Source organism: Candida oxycetoniae (assembly GCF_023343755.2).
Source record: "Candida oxycetoniae strain CBS 10844 chromosome Unknown scaffold2, whole genome shotgun sequence".
Classification (NCBI taxonomy): Eukaryota; Fungi; Ascomycota; class Pichiomycetes; order Serinales; family Debaryomycetaceae; genus Lodderomyces; species Lodderomyces oxycetoniae.
The window spans coordinates 344,599-366,977 of NW_026055369.1; the positions used below are offsets into that span (position 1 = coordinate 344,599).

General features: G+C 38.4%; 11 protein-coding genes across 11 annotated transcripts; 7 read left to right on the forward strand and 4 right to left on the reverse strand. All coding sequences in view use genetic code 12, as the record gives it.

Moving 5' to 3' along the window:
• Positions 1–791: 791 nt before the first annotated feature.
• Positions 792–2,384, forward strand: ADE4 (amidophosphoribosyltransferase; the record flags this gene model as incomplete). The annotated part of the gene is made up of 1 exon (XM_049322556.1): positions 792–2,384. The coding sequence occupies one exon, from the start codon at positions 792–794 to the stop codon at positions 2,382–2,384; it is 1,593 nt and encodes a 530-aa protein (XP_049181571.1).
• A 1,225-nt stretch (positions 2,385–3,609) lies between these two features.
• VRG4 (GDP-mannose transporter) lies at positions 3,610–4,620 on the forward strand (the record flags this gene model as incomplete). Its single annotated transcript, XM_049322557.1, has 1 exon — positions 3,610–4,620. The coding sequence occupies one exon, from the start codon at positions 3,610–3,612 to the stop codon at positions 4,618–4,620; it is 1,011 nt and encodes a 336-aa protein (XP_049181572.1).
• Positions 4,621–5,264: 644 nt separating this feature from the next.
• KGF56_001435 (importin-alpha export receptor) lies at positions 5,265–8,261 on the forward strand (the record flags this gene model as incomplete). Its single annotated transcript, XM_049322558.1, has 1 exon — positions 5,265–8,261. The coding sequence occupies one exon, from the start codon at positions 5,265–5,267 to the stop codon at positions 8,259–8,261; it is 2,997 nt and encodes a 998-aa protein (XP_049181573.1).
• Positions 8,262–8,600: 339 nt separating this feature from the next.
• Positions 8,601–9,647, reverse strand: HAP2 (Hap2p; the record flags this gene model as incomplete). Its single annotated transcript, XM_049322559.1, has 1 exon — positions 8,601–9,647. One exon carries the CDS (start codon positions 9,645–9,647, stop codon positions 8,601–8,603), a length of 1,047 nt encoding a protein of 348 aa, XP_049181574.1.
• A 1,426-nt stretch (positions 9,648–11,073) lies between these two features.
• On the forward strand, positions 11,074–13,701 carry KGF56_001437 (uncharacterized protein; the record flags this gene model as incomplete). The annotated part of the gene is made up of 1 exon (XM_049322560.1): positions 11,074–13,701. One exon carries the CDS (start codon positions 11,074–11,076, stop codon positions 13,699–13,701), a length of 2,628 nt encoding a protein of 875 aa, XP_049181575.1.
• A 17-nt stretch (positions 13,702–13,718) lies between these two features.
• KGF56_001438 (uncharacterized protein) lies at positions 13,719–14,621 on the reverse strand (the record flags this gene model as incomplete). The annotated part of the gene is made up of 1 exon (XM_049322561.1): positions 13,719–14,621. One exon carries the CDS (start codon positions 14,619–14,621, stop codon positions 13,719–13,721), a length of 903 nt encoding a protein of 300 aa, XP_049181576.1.
• A 317-nt stretch (positions 14,622–14,938) lies between these two features.
• Positions 14,939–16,999, forward strand: MTO1 (tRNA modification protein; the record flags this gene model as incomplete). Its single annotated transcript, XM_049322562.1, has 1 exon — positions 14,939–16,999. One exon carries the CDS (start codon positions 14,939–14,941, stop codon positions 16,997–16,999), a length of 2,061 nt encoding a protein of 686 aa, XP_049181577.1.
• Positions 17,000–17,260: 261 nt separating this feature from the next.
• KGF56_001440 (uncharacterized protein) lies at positions 17,261–18,460 on the forward strand (the record flags this gene model as incomplete). Its single annotated transcript, XM_049322564.1, has 1 exon — positions 17,261–18,460. The coding sequence occupies one exon, from the start codon at positions 17,261–17,263 to the stop codon at positions 18,458–18,460; it is 1,200 nt and encodes a 399-aa protein (XP_049181578.1).
• Positions 18,461–18,507: 47 nt separating this feature from the next.
• KGF56_001441 (uncharacterized protein) lies at positions 18,508–19,281 on the reverse strand (the record flags this gene model as incomplete). The annotated part of the gene is made up of 1 exon (XM_049322565.1): positions 18,508–19,281. The coding sequence occupies one exon, from the start codon at positions 19,279–19,281 to the stop codon at positions 18,508–18,510; it is 774 nt and encodes a 257-aa protein (XP_049181579.1).
• Positions 19,282–19,565: 284 nt separating this feature from the next.
• On the forward strand, positions 19,566–20,468 carry KGF56_001442 (nicotinate-nucleotide diphosphorylase (carboxylating); the record flags this gene model as incomplete). The annotated part of the gene is made up of 1 exon (XM_049322566.1): positions 19,566–20,468. One exon carries the CDS (start codon positions 19,566–19,568, stop codon positions 20,466–20,468), a length of 903 nt encoding a protein of 300 aa, XP_049181580.1.
• An 81-nt stretch (positions 20,469–20,549) lies between these two features.
• On the reverse strand, positions 20,550–22,211 carry KGF56_001443 (anaphase promoting complex subunit; the record flags this gene model as incomplete). The annotated part of the gene is made up of 1 exon (XM_049322567.1): positions 20,550–22,211. The coding sequence occupies one exon, from the start codon at positions 22,209–22,211 to the stop codon at positions 20,550–20,552; it is 1,662 nt and encodes a 553-aa protein (XP_049181581.1).
• Between the last annotated feature and the right edge of the window lie 168 nt (positions 22,212–22,379).

Here is a 22,379-nt window from a genome sequence, read left to right on the forward strand (position 1 = left end):
GGAGAGATGGAGAGATGGAGAGATGGAGAGACGGAGAGACGGAGAGAATTGATGTTAATTTGTTTTATTAAAAATGTCATATTATGAAAAGAGAGAGATAAAGTCATAGAGAGAGTGATATATAATCAGAGAGAGAGAGAGAGAGAGAGAGAGGATGAAGTTAGAGAGAGATAAATTAGAAGGAGATATTGTCAGTCAGAGAGAGAAAAGAAGTTGAAGTTTTTACAGTTTTTTTTACATGCTTTTTTTACGTTTTTGAAGTGGTCAAAATGAAACAAAGAGCTTGAACTATATGGAAATGGACTTAACGCGGTTCATCAAAGATCAATTTTTTACAATTGCAAAACCAATCAAATTTTTTTTTTTAATTTTTTTGGACTTTTTTTTTTGGCTTTCTTTTTTTGCTTTTTTTTTTTTTTTCAGAAATCAAGGTTGAAGAGTCATGGGTATATGATTATGGTATTGATGATGGTTTACTGAGTTGTTTTGCTAGAAGTAGATTATAATTTGTTTAACATTAAGTATTGTAATTGTACATGTTTTTCATTGTTGTTTTTATCTATTTTTTTTATTTCGTTTTCCAATTTTATTTTTGTGTTGGTCTCATCTCATTTTTCAAGCTCATCGGATTCGGTGATAAAATTTTTGCATTTTCTCATACAGTTGAAGATCCATTTTCCATCTCTCTTTCTTTCTTTTTTTTCTTTTCAAGATTCCTTGGGAATACTTCAACCGATACTGTGTACTACTCGGATAGCATTTTATAAGCAGGTAATAGGGGGAAAACTAAGATGTGTGGGATATTGGGTATTGTATTAGCCAACAAACAAGTCAATGTTGCGCCAGAATTATTTGAAGGTGCCATGTTTCTTCAGCATCGTGGACAAGATGCCGCAGGTATAGTTACTCTGGGTAATAAAGGAAGATTGTACCAGTGTAAAGGAAATGGTATGGCCAGAGATGTGTTTACACAGAAAAGGATGCTGAATTTAGTTGGAAATATGGGTATTTGCCATTTGCGTTATCCTACTGCGGGGTCGAGTGCCAGTTCCGAAGCACAACCGTTTTATGTCAACAGTCCCTATGGTATATCATTGAGTCACAATGGTAATTTGGTTAATTCCAGCGAGTTGAGGAACTATTTGGACGAGGAGGTTCATCGTCACATCAACACCGATTCTGATTCTGAACTATTACTAAATGTTTTTGCTGCTGAATTAGACAAATTCAATAAAAGTAGAGTTAACAATGGCGATTTGTTTACTGCCTTGGCCAAGACTATGGGAAGAATCAGAGGTGCTTATGCTTGTGTTGCCATGTTGGCCGGATATGGTATTATTGGGTTTAGAGACCCCAATGGTATTAGACCTTTGTTAATTGGGGAAAGAGTAAATCAAGATGAAACAAAAGATTTTATGTTAGCCTCTGAATCAGTTGTTTTGAAGGCACATGGTTTCAAAAAATTCCGTGATTTGAAACCTGGTGAAGCTGTGATTATAAAGAAAACTGGTGAACCTGAGTTTAACCAAGCTGTCAGCCCCAAAATTTTTGCGCCAGATATTTTTGAGTATGTTTATTTCGCCAGGCCAGATTCTGTATTAGATGGCAAATCCGTATATCGATCAAGAATCGAAATGGGTATGAAGTTGGCCAAAAAGATTCAAAAAACCATGCAAGGTGAAGATGAGATTGATGTTGTGATACCAGTGCCCGATACAGCGAGGACAAGTGCCTTTCAATGTTCAGTGTCTCTTGGTGTTCCATATAGAGAAGGATTTGTTAAGAATAGATACATTGGAAGGACGTTTATTATGCCGAATCAACAAGAACGAAGATCATCAGTGCGCAGGAAATTGAATGCCATGGACTCAGAATTTGAGGGAAGAAATGTTTTGTTGGTTGATGATTCTATAGTTAGAGGTACCACTTCAAAAGAGATTGTGGCAATGGCCAGAGAAGCGGGAGCCAAAAAGGTGTTTTTTGCCTCATGCTCGCCACCAATTAGATTCAATCACATTTATGGTATCGACTTAGCCGACACCAAAGCCCTTGTTGGATTCAATAGATCCGTAGAGGAAATTTCACAAATTATTGGAGCAGATAAAGTGATATATCAAGATTTAGAAGACCTCGTTGAATGTTGTAAAACTGGACAGGTTGACGAATTCGAAGTTGGCGTTTTTACTGGGAATTACATTACGGGTGTTGAAGATGATTATATCCAAGAGTTGGAAAAGATTAGAGCTCAAAATCAAAGAATAGAGGAATTTCAAAAAAGCGGTGGTCAGAATGGGTTTAGTGTTGACGCATGTATCGATCAAGGTGATTTGATCGATGTTAAAGCAGATGTTGATATTAGTATTTATAATGGAGGCGACCATTGAAAAAAGAATGAAAAATTGCCCATGGATTTAAGACATTTTCAGTTCTGTATTATCCTTTTATTATATAGGTACGACATAATTAACTACGACACACTATCGACACTATTGAGCAGAGCGAGATAGTGTTGTAACAAGCTGCTGAGCGACACTATTGAGCAGAGCGAGATAGTATTGTGACAAGCTACTGAGCGACATTATTGAGCAGAGCGAGATAGTGTTGTAACAAGCTGCTAAGCTACTAAGTGCTGCTCGATAGTGTCGCTCTGCTCGATAGTGTCGCTCAGTAGCCTTAGAGATTGTAGCAAGGTTCATCCACTGTGGTCTCGAAAATTTAATGCAACTAAACTAAAAACTGCCTTTAAATACAATCTCCTCTTCATATCGCCGCGATAACCTCAAATAAGTTAATTGGCGCGCATAAACATGTTGCGAAACTAACATTATTGTTACTATTGTTGACAATACTTCCCAAACAAAAGAAAAAAAAAAAAAGAAAAACCTTTCTTTTTTTGTGTGTAATACGGGCACGTGATAAAACATCCTCCCCTTCTCTACTGCGCGCAACCACTGCTGCACACACTGCGCACCTATCCACCTGCGCACACACTGCCCTGAATTATTAACGCCCCCCAGCCTCCAGCCCCAGCACATTTGGTAGCATTACATTACAACTAAACGTGCATTGTATTGTATCGATGGAATCAAAATTTCATATACTGGGCGGGTAATGTTGAGCGCGTGTAAATAGCTACTATGAATGTTTACGGATTTTTTTTCTATTTCACTTACTGACTACTGACTACTGAATACTGACTACTGAATACTGAGAGTTTGTGTTTGTCTATGTTTGTGTTTGTTGTTTGGCGTCGTCGTTGTCGTCGATATTGTTCGTCCTAATTGTCTTTACGCTATTATCTCTTTTGCTCTCAAAGTGAAAAAAAAAAAAAAAAAAAAAAAGAAAACTAAAAAAATGAAGAATCTTAGATATATTTTCCTTATTTCTTCCCCCTTCTCTTGAACAGGAACTTACAGATCTTGGTTAAGAGATTACAAGAGGTTGTTTTTTCTTCTTTTTCTATTGTCAAACCCGTGTGTGTAAAAAAACTGCTCTGGCAAAAACCAGTATATGGGAATTATTCTGTTTTACTTAATCGGACAGACAGTATATATAATAAAGAAAAAGTTTTTTAGTAATACCAACATCAGCTCATTATCAGTAAACAAGATGGAAAAACCTAGCACACCAAGTAGTCATTCTTTGGCCAGCTCCATCACCAATTCTGGTCCCATTTCGATCTTTGCATATTGTTTGTCATCGATCTTGATGACAGTTACCAATAAATATGTTCTTTCTGGGTTTAACTTCAATATGAATTTTTTATTATTGTCTATTCAGTCAATTGTTTGTATCGTGACTATTGGCAGTTTGAAAAGCTTGAACATCATCACCTATAGAGAATTCAATAGAGATGAAGCTAAGAAATGGTTACCAATTGTTTTATTGTTGGTTTGTATGACATATACCTCAACGTGGGCCTTGAAGTACTTATCGATCCCCGTTTACACGATTTTCAAAAATTTAACGATTATTTTGATTGCTTATGGTGAAGTTTTATGGTTTGGGGGTAAGGTCACGACAATGGCATTGAGTTCGTTTTTGTTGATGGTTTTTTCATCGGTTGTTGCTTATTATGGCGATAATGCTGCAGCAAAGACGATTGATGATCAATATGCCATGTATTTGGGATATTTCTGGATGATGACAAATTGTTTTTCTTCGGCTGCGTTTGTTTTGTTCATGAGGAAAAGAATCAAGTTGACAAATTTCAAAGATTTTGATACTGTTTATTATAACAACTTGTTGTCTATTCCAGTTTTATTGGTTGCAACATTTGCCCTTGAAGATTGGTCGTCAGCAAATTTAAAGAAGAATTTCCCATTGGAAAACGGAGCCGCAGTTTTTATTGCTATGATTATTAGTGGTGCTTCAACAGTTGCGATTTCTTATTGTAGTGCTTGGTGTGTCAGAGTAACATCGTCAACTACTTACTCGATGGTTGGTGCTTTGAACAAATTACCAATTGCATTAAGTGGGTTGATATTTTTTGATGCCGCTGTAAACTTTTGGTCAGTTTCTTCAATTTTCGTTGGGTTTGCTGCCGGGTTGGTATATGCTGTTGCAAAGCAAAAACAACTGAAGGAAGCAGCTCAAAGTTTGCCAACTACTAATAAATAAATCAAAAAAGCAAAAAAACATTAAAGACTTTGGAGAGAAACACCTTGTCGCAAAGAGGAGCAAGCATTTTTAGAGACAGAGGGAAGAAAAGAGAAGCATTACTTGTTGTTTTGAAGGAGTGGTGAGATTAATGTTGGTTTTGATGAATGTTGGTTAGATGTTTATATCAGTAATAGAATTTTTTTTTCCAATGATGAGTTATTGTAAATTAAAATAAACTAAAAAATGGCATCAGTTGAGATATAGACACAACTCTATTCCTATCAACGTATCCCCCCCCCCACCTGCGCCTCGACCAGACAAGTCCCAATCTCATCTCAACAACTTACTTTGCTTTTACTTTGCTTTTACTTTGCTTTTACTTTGCTTTTACTTTGTTCACAGTTTGTTCACAGTTTGTTCAGTTTTGATTTCGCACTCAGTGATTTTTTTTTCTCTCTCTGTTTCTCTCTCTTCTCATCATCAAATTATTCTTATTTGACAATATTATATACTTTTAACAAAGTCAATTGGACTTTGGCAGGAGGATACAAGACGAGCTTAAAGAAGGTTAACAGGAAACTCTGGCTCTATACGAAATATTTGGATAATTTTGCCGCTTTTTTGCTCAATAATTTGTTTGCTTTTTCCTTTTTTAATCAAGAATGTCTAGTCAAAATTCATTAGAAACGATTCCCAAGATCCTTGAGCAATCATTGATTTCTCAGCATTCAAAATTGGCAGAACAAACACTAAGATCAATTGAAAATGAGGTGGGGTTCTCAATTAACTTGCTTCATCTAGTTGCTTCCAAAAACCTATCTGCTTCTATCCGATTGGCAGCAGCGTTATATTTTAAGAACTTGGTGAAGCGTAAATGGATTACCGAAGATGGCAATAACTACCTCCTACCATTAGAAGATGTGCAAAAAATCAAGCTGGAAATTGTTGATATTATGCTCAAATTGCCAAGCCAGCTACAACTACAAATCGGTGAAGCAATCACCTTGATTGCCGAGTGTGATTTTCCTCATAACTGGCCAAATTTGGTAGATACCTTGGTTGAGAAATTGTCACCTACAGATTTTGTTACAACAAAGACAATCTTGCTAGTGTCACATTCCATCTTCAAAAAATGGAGACCTTTAGTGAGATCAGACGATTTGTTTTTAGAAATCAAGTTGGTATTGGAGAAATTTGTCGAGCCTTTTTTACATTTATTTATCCAGCTAGATAAACTAATCGACGAGCTGAAAACTAATGAGGCCCAGTTGATTATATATTTGGAAAATATGTTGCTATTGATGCAAATTTACTATGATTTTAATTGTCAAGATATACCGGAATTTTTTGAAGACCATATGAATGAATTAATGGCCATAGTTTACAAGTACTTGAACTACGACAATTCCTTGGTTTTGAAGAAAGATGAGGACGAAGAAGTGGATGTGTTGATCAAATTGAAAACATCCATTATTGAGTTGCTATCATTATATGTGACAAGATATGCTGACGTGTTTGACCCTCTAATCCAGACATTTATCACAGCTGTTTGGGATTTGATAAACAACTTTGCTACGAGACAATCTAAATTTGATTTATTGGTGGTTAAAGCGTTGAATTTTCTCACTTCTGTTGTGAAAATACCAAACTATCAGTCAATTTTCCAAAGTGAACTGTCAGTAAACGAAATAATAGAAAAAATTATACTACCTAATATTATGCTAAGACAGAGCGACGAGGAAATGTTTGAAGACGAGCCTATATTGTATGTTCGATCAGACCTTGAGGGATCCGATTTTGACTCAAGAAGGAAAAGTGCAACTGATATCTTGAGGGAGTTGAAGGAATTGAACAGCGAATTGTTGACAACAACAGTCATGAAATACGTCAATCAATTTCTTAGCCTTTCAGCATCAGACTGGAAAAACAAAGATACAGCCATATACTTGTTCAGCTCGTTGGCAACCAAGGGTAGTGTAACAAACATTGGAGTAACATCAACAAACGTGCTCGTTGACGTTGTGGACTTTTTTTCCAAAAACGTGGCCAACGATTTAGAATCTTTTGACGTACATCCAATCTTGCAAGTAGATGCTATCAAATATATCTACACATTCAGAAACCAATTGACAAAAGAACAACTCATTGCTACATTACCGCGGTTAATAAAGCATTTGACCGCAAAATCCCACGTTGTTGTATATACTTATGCGGCCATTACAATTGAAAAGCTACTTTCAATGACCAATTTCAGTCAAGACCATAAACCACTTTTCAACAAAAGCGACATTGCATCGTTTGTTAACGAATCGTTAACCAACTTATTCAACTTGATTTTGTTGAATAGTAATTTGTCGCCTGAAAAGTTGGCAGAAAATGAGTTTCTTGTTAAATGCATAATGAGGATTTTAGACACTTGCAAAGACTCATTCAATGAAAGAACTGCAATTATTGACCAGTTGCTTCAAATTTTGAAAATCACTGCGAAAAACCCGTCGAATCCCAAATTTACGCATTATATATTTGAGTCGCTTGGACTATTGATCAAATATGGCGCACAACAGGACTCCAAAAACATAAACCAGTATATGGAACATATTATACCTGGCTTGTTGAGTATTCTCAGCGAGGATGTTCAAGAATTTGTTCCTTATTCATTCCAAATACTTGCTTTTTTGTTGGAAAATTATCCCAAGTCAAGCGGATTGCCACAAACTTATAAACCTTTAATCCAGCCTTTGATGTCACCATCCGTTTGGCAATTCAAGGGAAATATTCCTGGAATTACAAGACTATTGATTTCCATTGTAGAGCACGATCCAAGCTTATTTATTGATGCCAATCATTTGACCCCATTGCTAGGGGTGTTTCAAAATTTGTTAGCTAGTAAAGCTAATGACTCATACGGATTCGAATTGATTCAAAGTATTCTTTTGAATATCCCAATGCAATCAATGCAACCATTTTTGAACAATATTGCCAGATTATTTCTCACCAGATTACAAAAATCAAGAACGGAAAAATTTGTAAAGAAATTTGTTGTATTTTTTAGTACTTTAGCAACAGCAAACTTAAGTGATGATGTTCAATTCATCAACAGTGGTGCTGTTAGTGGTGGGGATTTTGAAATCCAGTTGGTTGACTCTGTACAAGCAGGATTGTTTATGCAAATATTCAATTCATTCATGCTCCCTACTTCATCAGCATTGGCTAATTTACAAGATAAGAAAATCGTTAATATTGGTCTAAGTGTCTTCCTTTTGAATTCCACCTTCATAACAAACTACTCAACGTTAGTTGTTCCTACAATTGAGAAATTGGTTAAAAACTTGACATTGTACGAGGGTATTTCAAAGGGAAACTCTACTTCTACATTTGGTGCTGGTGCTGGTGCTGGTGTTGGTGCTGGTGTTGGTACTCTGGCATCATCCTTGGGTGGTATTAGTGATTTTGATTCAGATTTCGCAGTATTTGGGTCAAACTATTCTAAAATTGTATCAATTGCCAATGCGCCTTTTGATCCCTTGGCTAAAATAAAAAATAACGATTATGAAACTATTAGACTGACAATTGTATCAAATATCAAAAAAATCAATGTATCATTTTTACAACAATTAAGCGCAGAAACTCAGGAACTGTTGAAACAATTGGGATTTTGAGAGGGTCGAAGTTTATCACCACTCAAGTAGAATGCATTTGCATACAAAACCTATTAACCAAAGATGAGAAATGAAAAAGGAAAAGAACAAAAAAAAATAACACAGTATATAATACATAGTCCAATATAGCACTAAGCACTAAACGTCAAACACCAAAGTACTCCACGTAAAGGCAAAAATGCAAAACAAAAGGAAGAAGAAAGAAGGTAATGGGGGGAGGGGACAAAGACTATAATTCTGGGGGGGGGGGACCTCAATAGGGTTGTTTTTTGTTTCTTTTCAAGAAAAATAGAAGTCATTTGTGCAATAAATATGCCCAGTTGTTATGATGAATGTCAGTTATTCCGGATTTTCCTGACCCATGTTTGTTTGTGCATTGCAGTCAACATTGTCTGGTAACCGAACGTTGGCGAAATCCACATCAGTAGCACCTGATATTGTATTTGTATCATCAATTCCATTCTCTTTTACTTTGTCTCTTGAGTCAGATTTGTTAGTTTCTGTTGGTGCCACCTGCTTGTTGTCCGGTACGCTGTTATCGGTTTTCTGCTCTTCAACGTCACCGTTTTCTAAATTCACCTTTGTTGCACCTTCTTCTGCTTGTTCTTGTTGTAATTTTTTCTTCTTTTCTAATTCTGCAATTTCACTAGCTGTCAAGAATCTACCACCTTGGCCTCGAGGTCTTCTCATTGCGTGTTTGTGTCTTGATTCATGCAAGTATGGCTTCCTTATCCTGGCTATTTTCAAACTCTCCTCCAATTTAGCTCTTGCTATCCTTCTTTTTAGTATTCGATGATACTGTTTAGCATTTACATAAAATGGTTGTTCTCCTACAGTTTCTCCTGCTGCAGCCTCAGCTTCTTCTTCTTCTCCCAAAAACCCGCCCGTGTGGTCTGTTGAGTTAGACATAGGTATTCCTGTCATTGAGCCATTATCATCGATTTCCGGTGGTGGTTGCGACCCATCGAACGTTGCTTGCGATGGTATTGTTGAAGATGATGGCGCCGTGGACGGGTGTTGTACCTGGCCCTGGTTGTCTATCAAATGGTGTGGAATCATTTGGTGCTGGTGCTGGTGCTGGTGCTGGTGCTGGTGTGGCTGTGTATACTGAGAGTGACCCTGGACTTGACCGTTTTCGCGTTGATACTCGACATTTTCAAAATATGTCGAAGACGTTGTGCTTAAAGTGGGAGAACGCTCTTGATGGTAGTATACTGGTGGTTGTGCCAGGTGTGGCGATTGTGGCATAGCGTGCATATGCTGTTGCTGCTGCTGATGAATAGGATGCTGTTGCTGCTGCTGCTGCTGTTGCTGCTGCTGCTGTGGTGGTGGTTGGTGATAGTTTTGAGAATTATCGTATATAGCGGATGACTTTAACGACGTCATTCTCCGATTATATCAACCTCAAAAAAAAGGGAGAAAAACAAGGTTACGTCAGGTTAAACTAGCAAAATAAACTAGCTGATAAGTTGAAATAACAATTGGGTCTTGAAATAGTCGATGAGCAGCAGCACAATATAAGACTAGATGGATATATATATATATTAAGTATAAGCTAAATGCTTTAAACTTTAAATAACTGAAAATTTTCTGTTTTCAGTTTCATTGCCTCACACGTTCTTTTTTTTGGTGACTGCGAAAAATTTGGACTCGACCAAGTGCGACCCCGGCATCACTAAACTATTGACACTATCGACACTTTCAACACTATCGAGCAAAGCGAGATAGTGGAGCAATAGTGTCACTGGTCAATGTACTCTACTCTCTCGCTCTGACACTATCGAGCAAAGCGAGATAGTGGAGCAATAGTGTCACTGGTCAATGTACTCTACTCTCTCGCTCTGACACTATCGAGCAAAGCGAGATAGTGGAGCAATAGTGTCACTGGTCAATGTACTCTACTCTCTCGCTCTGACACTATCGAGCAAAGCGAGATAGTGGAGCAATAGTGTCACTGGTCAATGTACTCTACTCTCTCGCTCTGACACTATCGAGCAAAGCGAGATAGTGGAGCAATAGTGTCACTGGTCAATGTACTCTACTCTCTCGCTCTGGTCGATAGTGTACAGGCTCTCTCACACTCTACTCCATATCTGTTTGTACCAGTAGGAGCCGAAGCGACGCGGATATATACCAACTGTATAATCAATTTACATTGATGTTTATACTCTCTCCAACGCTGTTCCACAATTTCTTTATACCAGTAGGAGCCGAAGCGACCCAGATGTACAGGCTCTCTCCAACTCTACTCCATAATTTATTTACACCACCGCCTCAGCTCCAACTTTTGCTTACCCTCTTTCAACTCTACTCCATAATCCAATTGCATCTCCTTTTCGAGCTCTACCGTTTCAATTTCACATAATCCTCCCTCACCATCATTATCCTTTTCACAACTATCTTCTCTATTCAATCTATGTAAATGCGAGCAATAGCGGAGTCAAAAACGGCGCAGGTGCTCCATTCTATAATGGTCACTATCGACACTATCGACACTATCGACACTATCGAGTAGTACTAACTCGCTTCTACCAGCGAAGCTAGTCAGTGTTGCTCCACTATCTCGCTCTGCTCGATAGTGGTGATGGTGTCGATGGTGTCAAAGCTCAACTCCCATCGACGCTACCAAACGTCTCTTTAACAAGCCAAAAGTGAAAAATTCATACGATATCAACACCTAGCTTCAACACGAAACCCCAAATATATTACAAAAAGAAGAATTGACGGTGGTATGGCGGACGTTTCCAATCGCGTTAATGCGTCTCTCTCCTCGGGAAACACGACAGAGCTTTTGCTAGAGGATGTGGACAATATGTTTGTTCAATGCAACGTTTCAGAGATTCAACAACTATCAAAACTGTACCGTAGAGTGATTTCAACTACAAAAACTGACTTGCACAACTTGGTTAGTGCAAAGTATCGAGATTTGATCAAAATTGCTGAAGACATAAGTGATATAAACCAGAAAACTTTGCATATCGATACCAATTTGCAAGAGTTGTCATCCAAACCTTCAACATTTGTTTCCCCATATAACAACCAATACCACATGTTTGACACAATTGTTCGTCGTCAATATGCCAAAACTGCCCAGCTAAATTCAAGACATATAATAGTCAAAAATTTGTTAAAGAACAAACTTGGCAAACTCAAAAACACAATCGCTTCGGGATTTTCAAGCCCCATTTTATATACATCCAGCCTCATACATTTTGTCAAGTTACTCTACACAATCGAAGTAGTCTTCCAAGATGTATTACAATCCAAAAAAGAAAAAGATTTGAAATCTCAAGTAGAGAGTATAAAAGGTAATTTGAAGACTTATCTCGAGTTTGAAATTTCTGCCTACAACGTTTCAGAATCAATATTCACGTCAAGTGATAAATTCAATACAAAGCAAAGAACTATACAGGACAATTTCATTTTGAAAACCAGTTTGCTGGACCTTAGCAGCTTAGTGGATGAGATGGAGGATGCAAGCTTGGAGACATATGATGATGCTGACGATGACAGTATCGAAAAGGGCAATAATTTCGATGATGATTTACATACTACGAACGATAGTGTAGGCAAAAACTCCCTGGCACTATGCAACTATCTTGTTTCTTATACCATGTTGATGTCCATAACTGATTCAGAAGAGGTAAAGCATTGCTTTTTTGAGTTGCGCATAAAGTACTTGCTCAATGCTCTTATTGGCACAAATGGAGATTTGGTCAATCAATACCAAGTGCTAAAATACTTGGAAAACACATGTTTGTACATTGAAACTTACTTTGATAACGGATCAAGTGACTATTATAAAACACTTCAGGCTCTTAATGTGCCCTGGGCTGCTACCGCCGTGCTTAGCTATAGAGACTGGTACGAAGATGCGGTAGTAAAGCTAAAAGCTGTGACGAATGCTAACTCAATTACTGAGAAAAGTACAGAAGGATTGTTTGAAAGAGTATCTGAAACTGTAAGCAACATAATAAACTTTGCCGGAGCTGGTACAGAGGGTGATGATACAAACAAAACATTACCTTCTTGCATAATTATCTTTATCAGATTCATAACTAGTCTACGGAGAATAAAGGAAACTTCTAGTGTTTTAGGAAAAAATTCGAAAATTGTGCAAATTACATCCAAACACAATACAGTACTGAGGTTATTTTCAAACTTGACGGCTGTCATTAAAGAATGTCTCCAAAAACATTTGGCAAGATTAAACTCCGAGAATGGGATATGGGGAACAGTGCAGGGTCATCTAGAGTCATGCGGAACTAGTACCGATACTTTGGAACCTCTTGATTTCCGACCAGAAACAGTTAATTTAATGGATTATGACATTGATACTTATATGGAACAAACCATTGCTAAGAAGGGTAGTCAAAGAGGATCTAACAACTCATCAACTGATGCAATTTGGGCACTACGAGATTGGTTGGCTTGTTTTGACAATTTGAAACAGATTATTGCTCTTGTGGATGCTGCCCCTACTACTAATGCCGATACTGATAATGCTCCCGCTGAGGTCGACTTTGTTCCAACCACGGATATATACCATGCCCTTTTGCCTTTATGTCAAACTTTGAAAAAGGAAAACTTGAAATGGGGAGACTTTTCGGCGTCTGTAATCGAGGAAAACTTTAGATCAATGACCAAAGATGTGGAGACATCCTTAAAGAGAGAGATGATCAGATTTGTAACCAACATAAGCAATTTAGAGAACAATAGGGATAACATCGATCAACTAATTCAATATGTGGGACTTTTAACCAGCTTAAAGCTGGCATCAGCATCGATATCTAATATAGATATTGTGGATAAAATTGACTCTGTTTGTGAGAGTACTTATTCTAAGATTATGGACAAAATATCTGAAAAAAGATTAGACGTAATAATTGAGTTGGCGGTTATCAAGGCATTAGAAATTGACAATAGTGCTGATACACCAACTCGTCCAATTTTGAGTCTAGCACTGGAGATTTTCCTGTTTGCTCAGGAGCTTTTGAAATTTGCCCGTGTTTTACGAAGCAGCGATGCTGAACTATTTTCAAAAACTAGTACCTTGAATATTTTTGTCACTGTGAAGAATAACTGGTTAAAAGAACAATTATTTAACAACAAACTTGAAAAAGCTTTAAAGAAGCTCTCACTGGAGAAGGACAAAATGAACAGAGACAAAGATGATGGTTCCAATGTAATAGCCATCAACAACGATTTGCCAAATAAATTAGCACCCCTGAAAGCCCTTCAATTATTAGCCAATTTACACTATTTGTCGCTTTTCTACTCGACTGAACCTTTGGACTTGCATGCACAATCCGAGTTGATTTTGGGGCTCTGTGATGAGGAAGAAGTAGGAAATAGTAAACTAGAGGCAATGCGTACAGGGGTAGAAGCATTTTACAAATCAAGAAAAAATTTGTACTTACCGCTACTGCTACTGCTATAAATTAACCTCAGTTTAGTTTAGTAAAGATAAATTTTTGATCCCTTTTTTGTAAGTTCTTTTAAAACTTCAACTGTTTCTGCAATGTCCCAAATGTTTTGTTTTTTCTGATCAAGATACGAATTATCAACAATAATAATCTTGATCTCATCTTTTCGCAACTTGGAATCCTCGTTGTTCAATACTTTGATCAACCTACCAGGTGTACAGCATAAGACCCTCGACCTAGTAGACTCCACTAGCTTCAAATCAACTTGCAATTTGTTTTTATTGATTAGTTTAATCGAGCCTCCGTTCAAATCTCTCGTTGCTCTATACACATCACAAGCTCGTATGGCCGACATTGACACTATTGCAATAAATTTCCTATCCGATAGTTTCTCATTATCTTGCTCTTGTAAATTTCGGGCTTGCTTCTTTGATTTCCCCAGTTTGCTAGGTAACATATTTTTAAACCTGAGATTTATGTACTCACTCAAATTATCCAACGTCCTAGGTTTTGTAAATTCAGAGATTGTTCTTATGTCATTCTTGCTAAAGTAAAGCTCACTTAACTCCAAAGCGGATAACTGGGTGTTTTTTTTGGTGATTTTGGAGTTTATGAATTCAGCAATTAATTCGGTACTATTTTCCATTGCAATGTTCCGTTTCTTCTCGGTATCCATTTCCATCTTTTGCTTTTTCTTTTCTTTAAGCTTTGAAGAGTCTCTTTTACGTTTGCGCGGTTCTTCATCTTCGGACTTGTCTATATTACCACTATTTAAGGTTCCGGCTTGAAAACTATCAGCCTCACCGACCTCGCCGACTGCTTTGGCCTCGTTTACCTCTGTTTCACCATTATCATCTGAGTATTGAACATCATATTCTAACCCATCATCTAGATCGTCTGCTTGTGGTTGGTGAAGTACTGGTGGTGGAACCATTGTTGTATATCTTTTCTCCTTTTTGCCTTTTCCTACTATATCTTCCTCTGCTCCCTCTCCCCTGGTGCGTTTAAAGTAGTAAAATAGATCAGAGATGGGATGAGATACCTAAAAGGATTATTATAGCCTGAAGCGCGATGGGCATCGCATAAATAACGTCACGTGCTTTACACGTGATTGCATCTTGACACAAAATCGAATTTCTTTTTTATTTTTTTTTTTTTTTTTTTTTTTTTTTTCAACCATGTAAAGAAAGGTTAATTCAATCTATAATAAGCCTTTCTCCACAATTCGCTATACTTCCAAGTGTGGTGAAAATGTTTGTAAGATTTAGTCCGGCTTCTTCTATTATACCGTCAAGAGCGTTGCTTTTACGGCAGTCGCGTTCGATAGTACTAAATGCTGATTTAGCTGCAAAACTTGAAGAATCTCAGCTTCATCCTGTAATTGTGATTGGAGGAGGCCATGCTGGCTGTGAGGCTGCTACGGGCTCTGCGAGATCAAACACCGCTACTACACTAATAACGCCTGACACAAGAAAAATAGGTACCGCCTCGTGCAATCCCTCGATGGGAGGAGTGGGCAAAGGAACACTACTACGAGAAGTGGATGCATTAGATGGAGTTAGTGCTCGAATAACTGATAAAGCCGGTATACATTTTCGAGTATTGAACGCCTCAAAAGGTGCTGCAGTACACGGTCCGCGTGCTCAGATAGATAGAAAAATCTACTTGAATGAGATGCAGCGCGAAATTTGCAATTACCAGAATTTGTCCATTATAGAGAGCCAAGTTGAGGATATAATTGTTGAGCCTAAGATATCAAAATCAAAAGATCAATCTGGCCGTGGTTCAGGAACCGTAAGGGGCGTTATACTAGATGACGGTAGGGTCTTAAGATGTAGCAAAGTTGTTGTTACCACAGGGACGTTTTTGGGCGGAGAAATCCATATTGGATTGAAAGCATTTCCATCGGGGAGAATGGGAGAAAAAGCTACATTTGGATTGTCCAAGACATTTCGCGAAGCGGGATTTAGATTAGGCAGACTAAAGACCGGAACTCCGCCAAGATTGTCGGCAAGGACTATAGACTATACTAACTTGGCTGAGCAGAAATCTGATTTCCCACCACAACCGATGTCATACATGACCGATAAAGTTGATCTTGAAGAGCACTTGGTCAAGTGCCATCAGACTAGAACAACTCCCGAGTTTCACGATTTGGTTGCTAAGAATTTAGAAAAATCGATACACATTAGAGAAACGGTGAAGGGACCTCGATATTGCCCTAGTATAGAGTCCAAAGTTATCAAGTTTCCTCATAAACAGTCTCATACTGTTTGGCTTGAGCCAGAAGGTCTAGACACTGATTTGGTTTACCCAAATGGTATATCTTGCACAATGCCTGAGGACATTCAGGAAATGCTTGTGAAAATGATGCCTGGTTGTGAAAATGTTAAGATGATTCAACCAGGGTATGGAGTGGAATACGATTACGTGGATCCAAGAGAGTTGACAAACACTTTGGAAACAAAACTTATTGATGGGTTATATTTAGCGGGACAGATAAACGGAACAACTGGATATGAAGAGGCTGCGGCGCAGGGTTGTGTAGCAGGAATCAATGCGGGTCTCTCTTACCAGGGGAAGCAAGTATTGGAGTTGAAGAGGTCAGACGGGTACATGGGAGTATTGATTGATGATTTGATTACTAAAGGAGTTGAAGAGCCTTATAGGATGTTCACATCACGATCAGAGTTCCGCGTATCTTTGAGATCTGATAATGCAGATAGAAGGCTAACTGAGCTTGGTTACAATATGGGAGTAGTAGGAGAATCGAGATATAGACATTTTACAAAGGAGATGAAACAATTTGAGGAAATCAAAGAGCATTTACAGAACTTGAGACTTTTAGGGGCAGATTGGTCCCCTGCAGTAACTCGCTATCCATCAGTGTTGAACCACAGCACTCGAGTTGATGGATGGAAGTTGTTATCGTACAGAGGAGTCTCAGTTTCAGACTTGTTGCCTCATATGGCAATCTTCACCAACAACAAGATTCCGTCTTGTTACAATCATCTTACAAACAGATTGAAGAACCGAATTGATGTTGAAAGTGATTACGAACCTTTTATGTCTAAAGAAAATGCTCATTTAAATGCATATAATGCCGATGAAAATTTACTATTACCAACCAACTTTACCTACACCAATACAGGGAATTTGAAAATCTCATATGAAGCTTGTTCTATCTTGAATACTATTCAGCCAAAGACAATTGGTCAAGCTAGAAGAATCCAGGGGATCAACCCAACTGCAATTTTTGAGTTGTTGAAACTAGTAAGAAGCCCACAAAGATACTCAGCTACGATCAACTAGCTAGTAGTGCAACTCTTCTCTTCCTCCAAAACCCTCCTGTAGATATACATATATATATATATATATAGTGGTAAACTTTAAACCCATCTATGTATAAACTGCCTCTCTGGGAAAGTGGCTACCAAGTGTCTGAAATATCGACAAGCTCTAAAGCTTTTTTGTTTTCTTCCCCTGGCTGATACCAAAAAGTGTACTTCAATTGCTTGCTTGCTGGGAAAGAATACCAAAAAACCTGATAGGTATACGCCCGTTGAAGGCAATATGTTGAAACATAAGGATGGGGAATCTTTCAACTTTCCTAGTCAAGAAGGATCAATAGATAATGGAGACAACTTGTTGACAGCGTTGGTATCTGGATGTACAGCAGCGGCTGTTACAGCAACTTTAACCTACCCATTCGACTTTATCAAAACCCAACAACAAATCAACAATGAGGCGTATATGCGAAAATGGAATATACCTGGTAATTTTCCCAGTACCTTGGGCCAAATGTACAAAGGTGGAAGTGCGTTGGTATTAGGGTCGGTAATCAAGAATGGAACAAGATTGATATCGTACAATTGGGCCAGTAAGTTTATGGCTATTGACTCTCATCACGGGCAAACAAACAAAACAACGGCACCAAGAATAGTTGTAGCTGGAATAATGAGTGCTACTATAGAGACCGCGTGGCTAGTTCCTTTTGAGAATATCAAAATCACCATGGTCCAAAATCAGTCGTTGCAAAATGAGTTGAGAAAAACAAAGGATATTGGCTATGATATAACTGGAACCAAGCCAACCCACTCTCATCAACATCAGCATCACAAACCTAATAAACCCATATTTGCTAGACAATACGTTTCTCCTAATGCCTACTTTTCGGCGGATATTTTAGATCAAAGGTTAAGACAAAAACAACGGTTTCCTCCTCGAAAGTCAGCATCATTGACTCAGATTGAATCCTTGAAAGCATACTACAACCAGCATCCTTCTTTGACGTTATTTGGCACTGTTAAGGAAATGTATAGCCTAAAGGGAATAAGAGCGTTCACTGCAGGTACTTTTGTAACATATACACGGCAAATTGCAATTTCCTGGGTTTGGTTCTCATCATATACAGGTATGCGCCAATTGTTTAACCCTCATCAGAACGATAATGCATGGTTAGGTCAGAAAACTACGACTGTCCAGCTGCTTTTTTTGCATGTGGTCTCTTCGCTCTCGGTGATTGCTGTAACACAACCACTTGATGTTGTTAAAACACATATGCAACTGAAAAATGGGAAAGCTCTTTATAGAGACTCGTTGACTACAGCATACAAACTCTTCCTTCATCAAGGACCCATGGCAATGTTCAAGGGAGCCTTGCCAAGGTTCCTTAAAATTTTGGTCAGTGGTGGCATGACTGCAACAGTATATTCGTACGTAGAGGATGTCGTCAATGCAGCTGGCGGTCAAAAGATGTTTAGAGATGATTAAACAAACAAACAAACAAACAAATTGAACAAATTGAACATTATTATTTATTAGAATTCTTGATATATAGGAATTAGAAATTTGCCGCTTTTGTGAAGCACACCATTGAACGATTTTGCTAGCAATCCACCTCCGTGACTTGGCTGACTAAAAGCAATTTGATTTCTTGACAACACTTTCCCATAAATGGAATTCTTCAATACGCAATTTAGTAAAAAGCGTGCAGCTCCATTTTGTCGCCATTTTGGTGCAATCCAGATTCTGGATATACCAATGCATACATTTTTGATGGTTTGATTTGGCACCACAAATTGGGTTTCGTGTACTAGCCATTGCCCACAATTAATGGTATCAGTCGTACATACTCCAATAGCCTTGTTCTCAACCACAAGGACAAACGCTTTGCTATTTTCGAATTTCTCTGACCTCCACTGTTTAGAGTCATCGCAAGCATTTAGTTCTCGATTCACCATTTTGAGTAATTGCTCTACTTTTTCCACTTGCTTTTTGTTGCTCTTGTCAATAGTCTGTACAACAGCTTTCTTCGTTTCTCGCTTAACCAGGTTCTTCAATTGACCAAGCTTGTTAGACTTGACAGTCACCACTATATTGTACGTTTCCAACACTGCTCGTGTAGCAAGAGCGCTAGGCCAACTAATACCATTGCTAAACTCTGTGTGATACCTCCTATGCATTGCAACATCAGTTGCAATCAGTGAATTATACGTCATTCCACAAGTGGGACACGTTACCATGGTGTTGTGAATCGGTATCGCTAAAGTTGACTGTACCTTTCGTTTAGGCTTTTCATTAGAAAGACTCATTGTCATATCATATTGAATAGGAAAGTCAGAATCTTTGTCCAAAATTCGGTTAATATCTAGCCAGTTTAACGTTAATTAGCCACCGCCTACTTACACCCAAAGCCGTACACCACCTTTGTATGCCACTTTCGTATGCCCACCACCTCTGCTTGTTTATCACTGTTGCTGTCGCTGTCGCGTTAAACATTTAATTTTTCAATTTTTTTTCATCTCCTTCTTTTTCAATCACCCCACAAATATCAAGAAGACTTTCTCAGCAAAGAAAGCAACACGGCGACAACTCAATGGCATCTGAATACGTTAATCTTTTACCAAAAGATGGGAAATGGAGACAACAAATTACTGATTTTCTAAGTGAAGATGTTCCTTCCTTTGATTTTGGTGGGTTTGTAGTTGGATCGAAACCAGAAACAGCTTTCTTATACATGAAACAAGAGGGTTTAATTTGTGGTGTTCCATTTGCAGCAGAAGTATTTAGACAATGCGAGTTACAAGTGAAATGGCATTTTGACGAGAAGACATATATACATCAGAACGAGCTTGACCAAAGTAATGGTAAAATTGTAGTTGCTACTGTTACTGGAGCAGCTAAGAATATACTATTAGCCGAAAGAACGGCTTTGAATTTATTAGCTAGAGCCTCCGGTATTGCTACACAGTCATATATTACTAAGAAGCTTGCTGGTGAAAATGGGTACACCGGAGTAATTGCTGGTACTCGGAAAACTACTCCGGGATTAAGGTTGCTTGAGAAATACGCAATGCTTGTTGGAGGAGTCGACACTCACAGGTACGATTTGAGCTCAATGGTTATGTTGAAAGACAATCATATTTCCTCAACAGGTAGCATTACACACGCGGTACACAAAGCAAGATCAGTTTGTGGATTTGCCGTGAAAGTAGAGGTTGAAGTTAGTTCTGAAAAAGATGCTAGAGAAGCCATTGAGGCTGGCGCCGATGTGATAATGTTGGATAATTTCAGAGGAGATGAATTGAGAAAAGTTGCTCAAAGTTTGAAACAATATTACAGTGGCTGTAACAAAGCCTTTTTGTTGGAGTGTTCTGGTGGCCTTACTTTAAAGAATTTGAGCAGTTATCTCTGTAATGACATTGACATCTATTCAACTTCATCAATTCATCAAGGAACAGGCATTATCGATTTTTCATTAAAAATTCTTGCAAACTAAAATAAAAGAAAAGAAAAAAAAACACAGAGACAAGTTTCTTGTATATATATATACTCTTTTGTATATATTTATTGGTTTTTCTCATCGTATCGTGGCAACACTCGAAAGTTCTATACTTTGAAACTCTCTTTCGTTTTGTATAAGGTTATGGATGTTTTGCAATATCTGCGTTCTTTCTTCATCCAGTTTCTTTGAAAGCTCTTCATCACCTTGATGTGCATTTTCGTCATCAAATTCTGAACTATTTGAAACAACCCAATTGCCAATCAGTATACCAGAGAGGCTTGTTGATCCACTGGCTAAACTCAAGTCCTTGAGCAAATCAGAATGTCCATGATGCATAGATTGAGACTCACCATGCACAATTGACTCCTCCCCACGCGCCAGTGTGTTTTTCCTGCCAAAACAGCGAATTGCACGTATATGACTATCTTTACCTTCTTGATGATTAGCCAAGATAAAGAGTTTAACCATAAAACACTTTAATACTCCGTCGTTTCTTATTCCATTGAAAATTATATGTGACCAGCCAATTGGCTGATTGAAATTTACCGTGCAAACTTCAATCAAGTCCCAGCCTTCACTACTTCCAGCCATGATTTTGATTTTACTTGGAGTATAACTTTCGTCTAGTGAGTAATTTGTGAAAATCGATATTCTTTCCAAAGCAACTTTTTTAATAAATTGAATGGTAACGGAATGAGGATTGCTTAGATTATTATTCATAACCGCAGAACTATTAGGATTACTGTTATTGCTTCCATTACTGCCATCACTTTGCCAATATGTTTCTGGGTTATCGTCGCGTAATTGAGAAAGACCAAAACCTGGTTTGTAAGTGGATAGTTTCCATGTGGCTAATGCAGATAAGTCAACTAGATCAAGACTTTCCAACTCTTGCAAACCTTTTGTATAATATACCTTTTGGACCTGTTTTAGACTAGGCTGCGATTGAGAGTCGTCTGCTTCGTCTGCTTCGTCTTCTTCATCTTCTTCGTCTTCTCCTTCCGCTACCACCACCTCCTCATCCTCATCCTCATCTTCAAATTGATGATGATGATGATGGCGGTGATGGCGGTGATGGCGATGCTGCTGCTGTTGTTGATGACTTACACTTGAAGCAGTTCCATAGCTAAGCACATCATGATCAAATTCACCTTCGTATTCTTCTTCCCCTCGTACTCCTACTCCTTCAATGCCGCGCTCTTCCACCACATCTTCTTCCTCTTCTTCCTCTTCTTCTTCCTCCTCCTCCTCTTCATCTCTTTCTCCTTCCTCCTCCTCCTCCTCCTCCTCCTCCTCCGCCTCCTCCGCCTCCTCTTCCTCTAGTTCATCTTCACCTCTTTGAAAGTGTCGCAGTGAGGTTTGCCTCAGCAGCTGCCCAATTCTACTGAAACTGCCATCGATATGGTCTTCATCAAACTCATCATCCTCTTCAATCAGTTGCATAAAACTATGATGATGACGGCCAATGTGCTCTTCATCTAATGAGCTTGAAATAAGAGAATGTCTAATCTCTTCAGGAGTAAATTGAGGTTGGAGCTGAACTTCATGCTGGACTGGGTGTTGGGTAATATCAAGGTAGGCGTGCACTGGTGTGGCTGATGAAACTTCTGGTACTGGTGGGGGCGCATTTTGATCTTGAGCTTGTAGCTCTTGTTCGTTTATCACAAGCACATTGCTTGTATTGGGAGTGTTACCTTGTGTTATGCTAGGCCTATCAAAGTATCCTGATGAATCCATACTGATCAAAATATTCACAAAGAAGAGTGTAAAAAATAAGCGCGAACCAAAGCCAAAAGCATTTGAAATAGAATTACTACGAACAACCCGTGCGAGATGCACACTTCACGAGTCGCACATGGCGGGGGGGGCCTTCGCCACCAGCGCCACCATTGCTCGAGACTAATA